We start from the raw sequence: 17,322 nt of genomic DNA on the forward strand, positions 1-17,322 counted from the left end.
TGTATCACCTGCCAGAACAGGTGAACCCCTGATGGCTACCCCAGCCTCTTAAAGCAAGGGCAGGATAAAAACGCAAAGGCCGCTTCCTTGTTCCTTCCAAAGGTGAGGGGTCTGGAGACCAAGTCCGATGAGGAAAGGTTGAAGGAGCGGGGTATGTTTAGCCTGAAGAGGAGAAGACTGAGAGGGGATATGATAACCATCTTCAACTGCTTGTAGGGCTGTCAGATAGAGGATGGTGCCAAGTTGTTTTCTGTTGCACCAGAAGGTCGGACCAGAACCAACGGGTTAAATCAGAAGAGTTTCCATCTAGACATTAGGAAGAATTTTCTAACACAGGGGTGGGGAACATCAGGCCCGGGGGGCATTTAAGGCCTGTGAATTCATTTGGTCTGGCCCTTCTTGGGTCCTGGCAGATCTCTAACTCAGAAGGATCTAAGACTGTTGATCCTCCCCCATCCCGCGGACAGGAATAGCCTCCAGTCAAGGCTGTTTGTTTTGCCAAAAAAAGGAACCTTTTTCCCCCCTTGCAGAAGAGTCATTAGCTATGGAGCTGTTAGGACTGCCCAAGAAACTGTTAATTCTTTCCCACCCAGGCCATGGAGAAACGTATTCCCTCTGTACAAGAGGGCTCTGTACAAGTGGCAACAATGGAGGGGTTAAAGGGGGCAAAGCCAGAATGTACCGGGGGTGGGGGGAATTCTTAGCCAGTGTGTCATTTCATCCCTGCAGGCAGAGGTAGCAGGAGCCAGCTGTACAATCCGGCCCCAACCATGCAGAGCAGGAGCAACTCCAGCGTGTAGCTGGACGGCTATGCCCGGCTGGTGCAACAGACCATCCTATGCCACCAGGTGGGTGAGTGTGCCACCAGTTGGATGCCTGCCTGCTTGCCCAAGCCGGGGTGTCATCTGGGGCAGCTGCCTGCTCGAGGCTTGGTCGGCTAATTTTTAAGTTACTAATTTTGTATGGCCCGCTAATGATGTTATAAATATCCAAATGGCCCTTGGCGGAAAAAAGGTTCCCCCACCCGTTCTAAGTTAGAGCGGTTCCTCAGTGGAACAGGCTTCCTTGGGAGGTGGTAAACTGGCTGGGGAGAGTGGCGAAGATCAATGCTGCCTGTGCTCTGTCTTGTTCCCAGCATGGTGTAGTGGTTAAGAGCAGTGGTCTGTTGTGGCGGACTCAAACCTGGAGAACCAGGATTGAGGCGTCGCTCCTCCACATGAGCGGCGAACTCTAATCTGGAGAATTTTCTTACAATCAGAGTGGTTCCTCAGTGGAACAGGCTTCCTCGGGAGGTGGTGAGCTCTCCTTCCCTGGAGGTTTTTGAGCAGAGGCTAGATGGCCATCTGTCAGCAATGCTGATTCTATGAACTTAGGCAGTTTATGAGAGGGAGGGCATCTTGGCCATCTTCTGGGCACGGAGTAGGGGTCACTGGGGCGTGTGTGTGTGGGGAGATAGTTGTAAATTTCCTGCATTGTGCAGGGGGTTGGACTAGATGACCCAGGTGATCCCTTCCAACTCTATGATTCTATTCTATGATTTCCCCTTCTTAAGTCACCCCCCACACATATGTCCCATGTACATAAGGAACAGCACCTTCTCGAGAGCAGGTGCCTCCTTCATACTACATTCCTGAGATTTCACACTGAGAAGTAGCCGTTTCAAAAAGGTGTTTCCACAGGGGGCACAAACACCAGAGACCCTTTAAATAGCACAGGGCCACAATTTATTTTTCTTTTTAAAAAGCAGACAACACAAATGATTTGGTGCGTGAACAAGTTTTATTCGATCAGGCAGGAAAGCCCATGTGAGAAGAGATGAGGAGGCGGGACGCTTTGCCTCAAGAGCGCCGGAACCAGATGGGAAAAGATAAGTGGCCGCCCCGGACTCTCCTGCTCTTTACTTGACCTTCTTCTTTGGGCGCAGGTTGTTGGTGTGGCCGCACTTCTTCTTGCGGCAGTTCACGGCCCGGGGGTGCAGGCGGGCGTAGCATCTGGAATGGAAGGAGAGGGTGGCTCGACGCACAATCTGCAGTGGGACCCTTTCCCACGAGGCCACCAAGGAACCTAACACAAACGGCCTGAGTGTCGCAAAGGCCTCTGCGGCACATTCTAGAATGGAAAACAGTCATGCCTGGGGGAGGGGAGAACCAGGTTGAATTTGGGAAGGGTTGCCGTTCCCACAACCTGGCCCTGGGGAGTCCCGTCACCCTGGCTTGAACCGGATTGGATGAAGAGGCTGTGGGTAAAATATGTGCTTTGCATGCCTTTCTCCTTTTCCTGGGAATGTGCAGGGCGGCTGCCAGGAAGAGGAAACCTGAGTGGACCTGACAGGCCCAGGGTCTGACTCTCAAGAAGGTAGCCTCAAACCATCACCCATCATCAGTCAAAAGTACACAGGCTCATGTAGGCCACCGCAGTTCCATCTCATTGGTAAGAGCTCAGCTTTACCACTACCTTCCTGTGATCCTGTTAAGCTGGGACCTCCTGCATGCAAAATGAAGCTTTGCCACTGAGGTATGGCCTCTCCCATGAGGCAACAGAAGAAGAGTTGGTTTTTATATGCCGACTTTCTCTACCACTTAAGAATCAAACCAGCTTACAATCCCCTTTCCTTCCCCTCCCCCAACATACACCCTGTGAGGCAGGTGGGGCTGAGAGAGCTGTGACTCGCCCAAGTTCACCCAGCTGGCTTCATGTGGAGGAGTGGAGAAACCAACCTGGCTCACCAGATTAGCATCCGCCGCTCATGTGGAGGAGTGGGGAATCGAACCCGGTTCTCCAGATCAGAGTCCACTGCTCCAACAGGACCTGAGGGCCCAGCTGTAGCCTCCCACGGGGGCCCAGGCCACATGGCTTCCATAAGCCTCAGTCAACCTGCCCTATGTGGCATTTGTGCCACTGTTTCACCTGGGATCAGAGGAGAGATGCCATCCCGGCCTGCCCGTTTCCTCCCCCCTCCCCCCAGCCAGTGGCAGATGGTGGAGGCACATACTTGCGACAGATCATCTTGTCACAGTTATACTTCTGGGCGAGCTGGCGAAGGGAAGGCTCAATGATTCCTCCGCGGAGGCGCAGAACCAAGTGAAGGGTGGATTCTGAGAGGGGGAGAGAAAAGGTTCAGGAAGGCAGAAGGTCCTGGGAAAGCAGGGAGGATAAACCTGGCCGTCTGCCCATGCAAGAGAGCTGCCAGGGCACAGCGGCTGACAGCCAGGAAGCCCACAGTCCTCCTTCCTGGTGTTTCAGTCAAATCGAATTTATTAATACAGTCGACTGACCAATCGCGTGTCAACACATCAAAATTTCCAGGCTCTAGTTTTGCATCGCAGAATCACAGACTGCTTGTACAAATAAAGGTGTAAGATCAATAAAAACAACCCGATTAAAATTATCACCCTAAAATTGATAAAACTGTAAACTATTCTAACGATCATTCTCTAATAAAGTTCTGCGTATTTTAATAGCAACAGTGCAGGACTTGGCGGTTTGGAGCGTAAGCTGAAGATCTTCTCCTAACAGGATCTTCTTTGCCAAAAGCTCAACTGACTCTTCAGGGAATTTATCAAGCAGGGGGTGCTTCAGTCATTACAAAATTGCAATTTAATGAATGCTGGAAGAGACAAGACTGGCACAGATACACCCAGATAAACGTTTGTTGTATATAATTCACAGTGGGTAGCCGTGTTAGTCTGTTTGCAGTAGTCAACAAGTGGTTTGTTGTATATGTTAGATTAGAAAGTTAAGGCATTGCTGTTTGTATTGTGTTTGTGTATGGAATGTATGTTTTTGTGTTTGATGTTTAATGGGACGTTTTGAAGGGGGGAAAAAACTTAACATAGGAAGTCCTCAGTCCCAACCTTACCCATAGCTTCCTGGAGGAAGGAATAATAAGTACATGATAAGAATACAAATGGTGAGTATTCAGGAATGGGGAACAAAAGGGGGGGTCAGTCAACAAGGTCAGCACGTCAGAAACTCAACAAGTATTGGCAGAGGAAATGGAAACTCTACTATGATTGGTTCTTGTAGGTTATCCGGGCTGTGTAACCGTGGTCATGGTATTTTCTTTCCTTTCTACTATGATTATGCGTAAATGAAATTTCAATATTTTGTAGTAGAACAATTAGAAAGGGATTAAGTTAGAATACTGCGGTTAGAACACATATATGTTTTAGTAACAGGATATAGTTATCTTCACTTTGATTACTTTAATGCTTACGGTATAGGGTTATAAAGTATAAACAAATAATTTTGCAGTAGTTATATATAATGTGCTATTAAGGAAAAAAGTTTAATACTTAAAAAAAAGTGGGAGATTAGATGTGGGAGAGTAGTGAAATAAGTCATGCTATAGTTTATAAGAGGAGCCCCATGGCACAGAGTGGTAAGCTGCAATACTGCAGTCCAAGCTCTGCTCACGACCTGAGTTTGATCCCAACGGAAGTTGGTTTCAGGTAGCCGGCTCAAGGATGACACAGCCTTCCAGCCTTCCAAGGTCGGTCAAATGAGTACCCAGCTTTCTGGGGTTAAAGGGAAGATGACTGGGGAAGGCACTGGCAAACCACCTGTGAGAGATCCCCCTCTCTGAGTTTGCTTCTCCAAATCAGTTGCTCAGACGTTGATACAGAAACAATCGATTTATTGAAGCCTTCAGGAGATGAGACAGGCACAGGTAGAAAGTTGCAAGTGAGGGGCTATACGGGTTTACAGAATATATTGACTCCAGGGCACTGGGGCACTGGGGTTCACACTTATTGTTATGGGAAGTTACAAGCTTGGCATAATACAAAACATCAGACAGATCCCAGGAAGTCTGGGCGGCTATCACACTTCCAAGGCCGCATCGGCCTGAGGGAGTACTGGCAGGAAGAACAGCGGGGGGGGGGGAAGATACATGGGCCATCAGGCCTGGCGCCTGAGACCAGAAGGTGTGAACTGCTTTTACGAGTTCACTGATAACACAGCAGGTGATGGAAAGCAGAGACACAAAGACAGAGACCCTCACATTCTGCCCCCCTTAAGGCCCCCCCCCGGGGTCCCCGAGAGGACGAGGCTTATCGGGATAAGCAAGGTGGAATTCCCGGACTAAGCGAGGAGCCGCCATGTGGGGTGCGGCCACCCATTCGTCATGAGCGGAGCCAAGGTTTTTCCAGCGAACAAAGTAAAACAGTTTCCCTTTCTTCCATTTGGAGTCTAAAACCTTGGATATTTCCAAATGGGTGTCCCCTCCTACTACGGTAGGAATCTCGTGTGCGGGAGGGGGGTGGAACTGGGGGGCTGCCACATAGGGTTTGAGGAGGCTTATATGAAAGACTGGATGGACTCCTTTCAGAGTTTTTGGGAGGTCCAGTTCCACAGTAACCTCGTTGATTACTCTGGTAATGGGGAAAGGTCCCACATAACGGTCGCTCAGTTTTTTGCAGGGGCGAAGAGAGCGGAGGTTTTTGGTGGACAGATAGACTTGCTCCCCCACCTTGAGTTCCCATCCCGGAGACCGGTGTTTGTCTGCTTGTTCCTTGTACTTGCTTTTTGCCCTTTCCAGATTTTTGAGCAACCATGGCCAGGTGGATTTAACCACCTGAATCCACTCCTGAAGGTCAGGGGTAGACTGGAGCTCTGGCGAGACGGGGGCAGAACCGAAAGGGCCGAAATCCGTCCCGTATATAACTTGGAAGGGACTAAAGCCGGTAGAGGAATGAGGCGCATTGTTATACGCATATTCGGCAAATGGCAGCAGGTCGACCCAGTCGTCCTGGTGGAAATTTACATAGCAACGCAAATAACATTCTACCACCGCATTTACTCGTTCTGTTTGACCATCCGTTTGGGGGTGATAGGCGGAAGAAAGGCCCTGCTCTTCCACTCCCATTAACTTTAGGAAGGCCCGCCAGAATTTGGCAACAAACTGGACCCCCCGGTCGGAGAGGACCTTCCTCGGGATCGAGTGTAGCCTGAGGACGTGTGTGATGAACAGTTTAGCTAAGCCCTGGGCTGAAGGAAGGCCTGCACATGGAACGAAGTGAACCTGTTTGGAAAAGAGGTCTGTGATAACCCAAAGAACCGTTTTTCCCCGACTCGGAGGTAGGTCGGTGATAAAATCCATGGCGATGACTTCCCAGGGACGGGAGGGGCTCTCAAGCGGTTTGAGAAGCCCTGGGGGTTTTCCCATCCGTTTCTTGGCTGTGGCGCAGGTGGGGCAGCTGCGCACATACAACTCTACATCAGATCTCATACCGGGCCACCAGAATTGTCTTCGAACCAGGTGAAGCGTTTTTATGAAACCAAAATGACCCGCTAGCCTGGCACCATGTACAAGTCCCAATACTTCCTTGCGAAGAGAGGAGGGGACGTACAGTTTCCCCCCTTGCACCCACCAAGTGTTGGTACGTTCCAGACCAGTGGGGAGGAGATGATGCTCCTCCTCCTGCAAGGAGGCGTCCCGGAGTCGCTGTTGGAAGGCTTCCGGGATGCCTTTGAGTGTAGGGGGGGTCTCCGGTGGTCGGGCTTGGGACCGGGTGGTGACGGCTAAGCTAGGAACTTCCCCTCGCTGCTCGGGAGTGAACAGGGAGTCGACTGGGCGATCGAAATCGTTGCGATACTGGGGAAGTCGTGACAAAGCGTCGGCTAGGGCATTTTCTTTGCCAGGGACATGTCTGAGAGTGAACCGGAACTTAGCGAAAAATTGGGCCCACCGAACCTGTTTGGCATTGAGTTTTCTAGCCCCCTTGAGGGCCTCAAGATTCTTGTGATCGGTACACACTTCGAATGGCAGTTCGGCCCCTTCCAAGAAGTGTCGCCATATGGTAAGGGCATGTTTGACCGCTGCTGCCTCCTTCTCCCAAATGGCCCAGTTGATTTCAGACTGGGAAAACTTCTTGGAGAAGTAGGCGCATGGTCTCAACCGTCCCCCCTCATCCCTCTGCAATAGGGCCCCGCCCATGGCTACATCCGAGGCATCCACTTGCACCACAAAAGGCTTGGTGCAATCTGGGTGAGCCAAAACGGGTTCGGATGAAAAAAGTAGCTTCAAACGTTCAAAAGCTAGCTGGCACTGGGGGGACCATTGCAAACGGGCTGAGGGAAGCGCGGCGCTAGCCCCCTTGTCCTTGGTACGCAACAGGGCAGTGAGGGGAAGCGCAACTTGGGCAAAGTTAGGAATGAAGTTCCGGTAAAAATTGGCAAACCCCAAAAACTGCTGAAGTTGGCGGCGGGTAGTGGGGGGTTCCCAGTCCCGCACTGCCTGGACCTTGGCGGGGTCCATTTCCAACCCTTGGTGGGAGATCACATACCCCAGAAATGTAATGGAGGGTTGGTGGAATTCACATTTGGACACCTTAGCATACAGTTTGTGCTCCCGCAGCCGCTGGAGCACCTCTCGCACTAGGCGCACATGGTCTTCCATGGTTTCAGAATAGATAAGGATGTCATCGAGAAATACCACCACCCCCCGAAACAGCAAATCATGCAAAACCTCATTAATTAATTGCATAAAGACACTCGGAGCCCCCGAAAGTCCGAACGGCATGACTAGGTACTCGAACATCCCAAAACAACTGGAAAAGGCCGTTTTGGGTTCGTCTCCTTCTTTGATGCGAATGCGGTGGTAGGCTTCTACCAAGTCCAGTTTGGTGAAGATTCGGCCCTCCTTTAATTGTGCTAGAAGGTCAGGAATAAGAGGGAGGGGGTAAGCATTAGACTGGGTGACTGCGTTCAGTCTGCGAAAGTCAATACACAGTCTTAAATCTCCCGTCTTTTTCTTTACAAAGAAAGCTGGGGCTGAATAAGGAGCCTTGGAGGGGCGTATGAAACCCCTCGCCAGATTGACATCCAGATAGTCTCGCAACACTGTCTTTTCACTAGGGCTCATGGGGTAAACCTTTCCCTTAGACAGTTTGCCTTCCCCTACAATCTCGATGGCACAGTCCGTTTCTCTGTGGGGAGGCAGTTCGTCGCACTCTCTAACATCAAAAACATCAGTAAATTGCGAGTACTCAGAGGGTAATTGAGGAGAGACTGGGGCGGGGGACCCTACCAGTGCGGCGGCTGGAGTCCTGAGTACCCGTTCCTTGTCATGCAACCCACAGGGGTTTTCGGGGAAGGAAAGCACCCGTTTAACCCAATCAATGGAGGGATTGTGCCCCCTTAACCAGTTCATCCCTAACACCACAGGGGTTACAATAGGGGCGATAGTGAAATACAACCGTTCCCAATGTTCCCCCACGGACATAATCACGGCTGCAGTTCTGTGGGTCACCGGGCCCCGTTTAAAGTCACTCCCGTCCATTTGGGAAAAACGGAGGGGTCCCGGAAGCCGCTTGCGCCGGACACCCAACTTCTTGGCAGTTTCCTCATTTATCATGGTGCGGGCACACCCCGAGTCGACCAACGCGGGGACCTCTAACGGGGGACCCCCTTTGGGTAGGGACAGATGGACACGCACAAATACATTGTCCTCTTGGGCGCTTACCATCGGTGGAGCTCCTTGCACAACGATAGGGACGGTCTGCTGCGGAGCCCCCTCTACAGCAGACCGACGGCGTTTTTTGCCGGCTGTTCCCACTCTTCCTCCTCGCTGGAAGAGGGGGACGGGGTAGTGGCCTCCGGGGAGCCGTCCGAATCAAAGACGGTATTTGTAATCCGGGACCCCGATGGGACCGTAGAGTCGGATGCCCCATCCTGGGGACGTGCGTGGAGAGCGGAGGGTGCGCCGGAGCGCCGGTTCAGTGGTCCACTTCTGCGGCGAGGCTGGCTGTCGGCGGCCGGTTTCGTCGGCTCGGCCTGGGTTTGGCGGGGAGGGGTCGGACGGCCTGAGCGAGAGGGGCATTGCGATGCAAAGTGACCCTTTCCCCCGCAGATCAGGCAGACGCCGGCCTCGAACCGCTTGCGGCGTTCCGCGGCCGAGAGGACCCCGCCACCCCCTTGCCGGAGTTCCCGGCCACGGTCACCCCGGGGCCTGGGGTCTCGCCCAATCCGTTGCTTGGACAAGTTCAGGAGTTGTTTGCGATTCTCGATGTCAGCAGCATGGCGAACCCAACCTTCCACATCCGGGGGGTTCCCTTGCCTGAAGGCCCAATGTTGGAGGTCTGGGTTGAGACCCTCCCTGAAACATTGTACCAAGGTAGCCTCACTCCAGTCCAGAATTCGGCTAGCCAGTGACTGGAACTCACTTGCATACTGCGCCACCGACTTAGTCCCTTGGCGCAGTTGCATCAGGGAGGCTTTAGCCCGCTCACCGAGAGTCGGGTCCTCAAAACGGTTTCGGAGTGCTACCATGAACTCGTCCAGGGTTCGCAGCACCGGCGAGCGGAGTTCATACTGCAACACCATCCAGGCAGCCGCCTCCCCTTGCAGTAAGGAAGCCACGTACTGCACCCGGGACTCCTCAGAAACGAAGGTTCGGCCTTGTTCCCGCATAAAAATGTCTACTTGGACCATAAAAAAGGTCAACTGGTCTCCCGACCCGTCATACGTGACTTTCAGGTCCCGACGGGCCGGGGGGGCAGGGGTTGCGGGCGGAACTACTGGCGCCCCGTCTGGGGGAGCACCGGCTGGAGGTTGCAATTTCAGCGCATCTAGGGTCGTGGCCATCTCACCCATTACGCGTTGCATGATCTCCATCTGTTCCTGCATAGCCCGGCGGTCTTCCTGCCACTGCTTTCGTTCTTCCTCCATGAGGGCCTCTTTGCGGGCCGGGTCCCCTTCGAGTCCCGTGCTGGGGAAGGCCAACCGGCGATCCTTCGCCGCAGTCCGCGAGAGCGACCAGCCCTTGGGAGAGTCCAGCCAATAAGTGAGCCCCCGGGGACGTCCGTCCCGATCTTGGTCGGGGGTGCGACCCTTCGGTTTCTTTGGCTTGGCTCCCTCCTCTTTAGGGTCCGGCTTCTCCGGCTCGTCCGGTTCCTTGGGGGTATCGGGGTTAGGGGTGGTGTCCTCGTCGGCTGACATTCTGTCCAAAGCGGTACAGCTGCAGTCCGAGAGGCAAAGACTTGCAACTTAATGTGAGAGATCCCCCTCTCTGAGTTTGCTTCTCCAAATCAGTTGCTCAGACGTTGATACAGAAACAATCGATTTATTGAAGCCTTCAGGAGATGAGACAGGCACAGGTAGAAAGTTGCAAGTGAGGGGCTATACGGGTTTACAGAATATATTGACTCCAGGGCACTGGGGCACTGGGGTTCACACTTATTGTTATGGGAAGTTACAAGCTTGGCATAATACAAAACATCAGACAGATCCCAGGAAGTCTGGGCGGCTATCACACTTCCAAGGCCGCATCGGCCTGAGGGAGTACTGGCAGGAAGAACAGCGGGGGGGGGGGAAGATACATGGGCCATCAGGCCTGGCGCCTGAGACCAGAAGGTGTGAACTGCTTTTACGAGTTCACTGATAACACAGCAGGTGATGGAAAGCAGAGACACAAAGACAGAGACCCTCACACCACCCAGTAAAACAAAGTCTGCCTAGTAAACGGCGGGATGTGACGTCACCCCATGGGTCAGGAATGACCCGGTGCTTGCACAGGGGACCTTTACCTTTTTATAGTTTATAAGACAGCTTAAAGGGTATAAAAAATCTTACACAATGGGATCTCTTGTGGTGGATATTTTTATTACCTTAGTAGATACAGAAGATAGGTAATAGACGGCTCCTTTAAGAAGATTTGATATAATGTATGTATGTTGTGTAAGTATGTTTTAATTTTTTTTTAATAATATTTAAAAAAAGAAACTCAACAGGTATGAAGTGCTGTGGGAAAGCGTAACAAGGGGCATCTCCTGCCCAAACAACTGCAGACGACCGCAAGACTCACTAGTTTTGCCTCAAGTCAGCAGAGCCCCATTACTGATGATGCCCCACCCCCTCCCGTCTGGGCCAGAAAGGTACCTTTCTGGATGTTGTAGTCAGACAGCGTGCGCCCATCTTCCAGCTGCTTCCCTGCAAAGATGAGACGTTGTTGGTCGGGAGGGATACCTGCCAAGCAAAGGAATGCACAGAAGTCAGAGAACATTTATCCCAACGCTACAGATACTGCAGATGCTTTCCTTGTTCATGTGCCTTTACCACCAGTGTTAAATGTTCCCCTAGAGCAGTGGTTCCCAAACGTTTCGGGCCACCACCCCCTTGGTTTCACAAACTCAACCCCAGCGCCCCTACCCTATCCAACAACACAGATGAAGAAGCCCACCTTTAGCACCCTCCCTGCTGCCCCCTTGCCTCTTAGTGTCCCCCTAGGTTACCCCACTGCCCCCCAGAGGGAAGCACTGCCTTAGAGGCAGGCAGCCAATACAGAACATCCTGCGATCCTCATTAGCGATTGCTGGACCTTTGCAATTATCCAGCAGACTCTCTCTCTTGTACTGGGGCAGGTAGATATTTGGTATCCCCACTCTCTTGACCATCAAGTAGAGTCACTTTCAGGAAGAGATCTGGGGCAGAGACCTTGACCCCTCCCTCAAGCACTTCTCCTCCTCTCCTTGTACCTCTGGAGTTTGCAGTTGGGGGAAAGCCATTTCCCAAAGGGCTAATTTTATCTCAGGTGCCAGTCCCTAGGTTCAGAATGTGGGGAGGGGAAGGAGGAAAACCCGAGTTGACCGGGTTGTGGGGGGGGGGGGGCACGGGCCACTCTAAGGCAGCAGCTTCAAGTCGAAGCAACACTGATAGCAACAATAAACTTCTTCTGCATTCACTCTCAAGTCTGAACACCAGAAAAGGGGGATGGACAAACTGAGCTAAGTTTCTGCGCTGGGGGATTGTTGTTTAACCCTCAGTTACAATGCAGGCAACAGAATCATAGAGTTGGAAGGGGGTCATACAGGCCATCTAGCACAACCTCTGCTCAATGCAGGATCAGCCTAGAGCAGGGGTGGGGAACCGGGGACATTTTTTGTGGCCCTTGGGAGCTCCGGGGCCCTGCTGCAGAGGCCGGGCGCAGGGCAGCCCTCCCAGAGGGTGTTCCTGGCTTACAGCGGCGCTGTGGCGCCCTTTGGACCTCCTCTCGCCGACTGTCGGCTGTTGAGCAGCGAGAGGGAGGGGGAAAGAGGCTGGCGGCTCCCGGCGGCAGAGCATGCATGCAGGAGCCGATCGGGCTTTAGGGGGGCCCTTTTGTGGGCATGGAGACTGGGGCCCGGTCGTGCGGGGCTCTGTGCGCCGCCGTGTGTGTGTGGGCAGGGGAGGCTGGGGCCCGGTCGCACAGGGCCAGCGGGTGTGTGTGTGTGTGGGGGAAGGCTTTTCTCTCTTCCTCTTTTTCTGTCATTCTTTCTCCTTTCTCTCCCTCCCTCCTTTTCTTTGTCTCCCTCCGTCCTTTTCTTTCTTTCTCCCTCTCTCTCCATTTCTTTCTCCCTCCCTCCCTTTTCCTCTTTCTCTGTTTTCCTTCCACCCTTGCTGATCGACTGTGGGCTGCACCCCCCTAGCACCTCGTTTGCTCGGGCCCACTGCTGGCTGCCCTTCCGCCTGGGAGGGGGGAGTGGGGGCACCCTGCAGGCCTTCTCTGTGTGGCCTCCCCTGGGGTTGCCAACCTCCAGGTGTTGGCTGGAGACATGGAAACCCTAGCCTCTTCCCCCCCACCACCGGGAGATCTATACCTGGTATGGCCCCTGAATGATGTCATAAATGTGCAAATGGCCCTTGGCAGGAAAAAGGTTCCCCACCCCTGGCCTAGAGCATCCCTGACACGCGTTTGTCCAGCCTCTGCTTGAAAACTGCCAGTGAGGGGGAGCTCACCACCTCCCTAGGCAGCCGATTCCACTTATGGTCTTTCCTATAACACTAGAACTAAGGGGCATCCAATGAAAATGAACAGGGGAGTAAAGACCAACAAAAGGATAACTACTTCACACAATGCAGCGTTGACAGAACTCACTGTCACAAAATGTAGCGACATCAGCTATCTTAGATATTTTGAAGGCATCTGACAAATGCACTGATGTAAACATTTAGCCAGGACAGCTAAACAGAACCTCTGTGCTCAGAAGCAGTGTTCCTTTGAACACCATTTGCTGGGAGAGGTCTTTGAGAAGAAGAAATGGTTTTTATACCCCGATTTTCTCTACCTTTAAGGAGTCTCAAACCAGCTTATAATCATCTTCCCTTCCTCTCTCCACAACAGACACCTTGTGAGGTAGGTGAGGCTGAGAGAGTTCAAAGAGAACTGTAACAAACCTGGTTTACCAGATTAGCGTCTGCGGCTCATGTGGAGGAGTGGGGAATCAAACCCAGTTCTCCAGATTAGAGTCCAACACTCTTAACCACTACACCACGCTGGCCCTTGTGACCTTTTTGGGAAATTACTGGTTGGCCAATGTGGGAAAGATGATGGCTCATGGTTGCAATCTAGCAGTGCTCCAAGTTCTTAAGACCTATACCTATTATACCACCCTGTTTCCGCACCAAAGACGCTGTTGGTGGACTGCGACATTGCTCACCTTCCTTATCCTGAATTTTTGCTTTTACATTCTCAATCGTGTCACTGGGTTCCACCTCAAGGGTGATCGTTTTCCCAGTCAGGGTTTTCACAAAAATCTGCATGGTGGCAGCCGAGTTTCACCTGGTGGAGGGGGAAGAAGGAGACACAGTTTAAAACAACAAAAGGTTGGATTCAGAGCATGGACATCTGACTTTAAATCTCTGCTCAGCTTAGTTTTCTTCCCCAAATTGCATAAGTGGGGACCTAGAGGCTGAACTGACAGTAGTGACTTGCCAGACACCAGCCAGTGGTTATTAGCCACACCATGTGATGCTACCAGATAAAAGAAATGCAAGGGATGAAGCAAGCAAGGTAATTTGCAGTTATAAATTGCCTAGAGCATTTTGAGCACCTAAGGAAGAGTGCAAAGCAATAACTATAAAAAGCACTTCTAAATTTTATGTATTTACTCAGCGGGGAACCATTTGGGTTTTGCTATTGTATTTTTGGTTTTAACTGGAAATATTTTTAAGTCTTCTTGAACCACAAGGTAAGGCATGATATAAACTATTTTTAAATAAAGGCCCACTCTCCCCCACCCCACTCTTGGCCTCTGTGGGGGATGACCTGCTGAAATCCAGTTACATGGGGGCATCTGGGATTTTTAAGGCCACCTTGTTTACAGTTTATTATAGGATGCTTTATCAATGCTTATTGCTGTTTATTGACGCTTTATGTACATTTGAGGTTGTTATGCATTTTATGGGTTTATTTATTTGCACAATTATAACCCACTCTACCTCAGCAAGCCGGGCTCAGAGTGGTTCACACTGCTGTAAAAATACCATAGAACCATAAAATCGCATGAAACAATAAATAAAACAGCCCTAACAATTTAAAATCACAATTCTTAAATGGTGCATAGGGATTTGATATAGGGCCACAATATGGCCTGCAGGCAGTTATTCGGCAGCAGCGAGTAAAATAGAGTCAGAGTTTGCAGTAGCTGGCCTCAACTGTAGGCCTGGTGGAACAGTTCTGTTTTACAGGCCCCGCGGAACTCCAGAAGGTCCCGCAGGGCCCTGGTCTCACCAGGAAGACTGTTCCACCAGGCCGGGGCCACGGCAGAAAAGGCCCTGGTCGAGGCCAGCCAGCCAGCCAGCTATAAATCTGAAAAATAAGATTAAATAAATAAATAAAACACCACAAATTACAAAATGGCAGCTAGCGCTAGGCAGTCCCGCCAAGCTCAAGGGCTCCTCCTGTCTCAACTAGGGTTGCCAGGTCCCTCTTCGCCATCGGCGGGAGGTTTTTGGGGAGGAGCCTGAGGAGGGTGGGGTTTGGGGAGGGGCTTCAATGCCAGAGGGTCCAATTGCCAAAGTGGCCATTTTCTCCAGGGGAACTATCTCTGTCGGCTAGGGTTGCCAGGTCCCTCTTTGCCACTGGCGGGAGGTTTCTAGGGCGGAGCCTGAGGAGGGTTGGGTTTGGGGAGGGGCTTCAATGCCATAGAGTCCAATGGCCAAAGCAGCCATTTTCTCTAGGTGAACTGATGTCTATCGGCTGGAGATCAGTTGTAATAGCAGGAGATGTCCAGGTAGTACCTGGAGGTTGGCAACCCTACTGTCGGCTGGAGATCAGTTGCGACAGCGGGAGATCCCCAGCTGGTACCTGGAGGCTGGCAACCCTTATCTCAACCCGTTTTGTGGTTCACTCCCTCGCTGAGATCCAGGTAACCATGAACACACTTTCAATTTTTGCACAGGACTCAACTTGCACATCTAATAAAGAGAAATCTAAAAATGTCTTCTTTTTTTTAAATTTTCTGTTATTCTGCGAATCCTCCTGATCCACTTGACATCTTTTTGGGATGTGAGGAAGAAGAGAGCCGGAACAAGCGCGATACCTGCCCCCCCCCCAAAAAAAATGCATATAAAAAGAACAATTAGAAGATCCTGAAATTAAAATAAGCCAAGAAACTGGTGGCATGTTCTAGTAAGAAAGGAGACAAGAGAAGAAGCGCCTTTGGCTGGCTGGCGAAGACCTACGGAGCTGAGACAAAAACAAATATAAATAAACACACACACAAAGCCCCCCCCGTTCATTATTTAAGTTCCTTGCCCCCCTCCCCCCCCCCCGGGAGGACCCAGGCGTCCGGGCCAACGCCCCCAGGCCTTACCCACCCGCCACGCGCTCCCTCTGAGCCTCCCCTGGCCGAACGGAAAGAGAGCGAGCGCCCTCGGCGGAACCGGAAACCCGCCCCGCTTCCGCTTCCCCACCCCACGCACCGCCTCCCTCCGCCTTCCCCCGCCCAACGGGTCACAGCCGTCACCTAGGCGACGGCATCCCCCTCCCTTTCCCTCGGCCCTCCGACCAATCAAGTCGCACGCAGGGGAAGGAACATTATCACGCAAAAAAAAAAAAACCCACACCTCTCCGCCCCTCCCCTTTTGGGGGCCAAAAGGAGGAAGGTGCACTTGAACAGACACTTCCGGTTCCCAACTGAAGGAGGGGGTAGAGAGTGGTTAGAGGCTCCTGTCGCCTGTGTAGGCCCCGCAGGATGGCCGCGCCCGAATGGGAACCGGAAGGGTGGATCCATTGCCTTTACCTCTTGGAAGCAGAGCGGGGAGAAGCGGGGCTCCTTCTCACGCGACGTGACTACGTCACAAATACCCACGCTCTTCCGGAAGTGTAATCCAAAGAGCCCGCCTGATCCTTACTGCGCAGGCGTGCGGGGCACAGCTGGCCCCATTGGCGGTTGTTCTGCTAGTCAATGCGCTGGTGGAGCTTTCTGCGATGATATGTAAAAGCTGATAAATTATAATATATATATAAATTATATATATATGTATATATATATATATGTGTGTGTGTGTATATATATATATATATGTGTGTGTGTGTGTATATATATATATATATATATATATATATATATATATATAAAATAATTTATCAGCTTTTACATATCATCGCAGAAAGCTCCACCAGTGCTGCGGATTTCTTCTGAAGATTTGTTTTCATAAGAAATTACTAAAATGCAGGTTGCCTGTGCAATTTTCCCTTTAACACACTGTTTTATTTCCACTAAAAAGGTTTAGCATTTAAGGCCTAGGGAGTAGGGTTGCCAACCTCCAGGTACTAGCTGGAGATCTCGTGCTTTTACAACTGATATCCAGGCGACGGAGATCAGTTCCCCTGGAGAAAATGGCCGCTTTGGCAATTGGACTCTATGGCATTGAAGTCCCTCCCCTCCCCAAACCCCGCCCTCCTCAGGCTCCGCCCCAGAAACCTCCCGCCGGTGGTGAAGAGGGACCTGGCAACCCTACTAGGGCAGTTAGTAAGGTCATAGGCAGTTAGTAAGGTTGCTACCATATTACCAACTGCAAGAGGCCTGTCCCCTAAGTGTTAAGTCTGTCTTGCAGCTAGGGTTACCAGCCTCCAGGTAGTGCCTGGAGATCTCCTGGGATTACAACTCATCTCCAGGCAACAGAGATAAGTTCCCCTGGAGAAAATGGCTGCTTTGGAAGGTAGACTCTATGGCATTATACCCCCTTTTAGTGTCCCCCCCTTCCCCAAACTACCCTCCTAGGGCTCCATCCCCAAAATCTCCAGGTATTTTCCAACCCGGAGCTGGCAACCCTACTTTCACCAGGAGAGAGAAGGTCCAGAACCTCTAATTTCTTAGCAGGTATATGATCAGCCCAGCTAGGGAGAAATTGCATGATATAATTTCCTTTTCAGGAGATATTAAGAAAAAGTTTCTAAGTGTTTAAAAGTCTCTCCCCTGAGAGATAGTCTACAGCAGGAGAGAGAAGGCCCGGAGCTTGACTGAAGGAACTGCTAATCTCTTTGCAGGGCTAAGACAGAGAAAGAAGGCAGCAGGATCAGAAGAAAACACAGTGGAAGAGGCAGCCCTGCACTTCTCT

At 51.5% G+C, this 17,322-nt stretch overlaps 1 protein-coding gene across 1 annotated transcript; it reads right to left on the reverse strand.

Annotated features, from left to right (window-relative positions):
* Positions 1-1,883: 1,883 nt before the first annotated feature.
* On the reverse strand, positions 1,884-15,625 carry UBA52 (ubiquitin A-52 residue ribosomal protein fusion product 1). The gene is made up of 5 exons (XM_056844527.1): positions 15,577-15,625; positions 13,416-13,537; positions 10,879-10,965; positions 2,993-3,095; positions 1,884-1,991 (listed from the first exon to the last, which is right to left on the reverse strand). The coding sequence occupies exons 2-5, from the start codon at positions 13,516-13,518 to the stop codon at positions 1,898-1,900; spliced, it is 387 nt and encodes a 128-aa protein (XP_056700505.1). The 5' UTR covers positions 13,519-13,537; positions 15,577-15,625; the 3' UTR covers positions 1,884-1,897.
* Positions 15,626-17,322: the final 1,697 nt, after the last annotated feature.

This window comes from Euleptes europaea, chromosome 2 (assembly GCF_029931775.1).
Source record: "Euleptes europaea isolate rEulEur1 chromosome 2, rEulEur1.hap1, whole genome shotgun sequence".
Taxonomy (NCBI): domain Eukaryota; kingdom Metazoa; phylum Chordata; class Lepidosauria; order Squamata; family Sphaerodactylidae; genus Euleptes; species Euleptes europaea.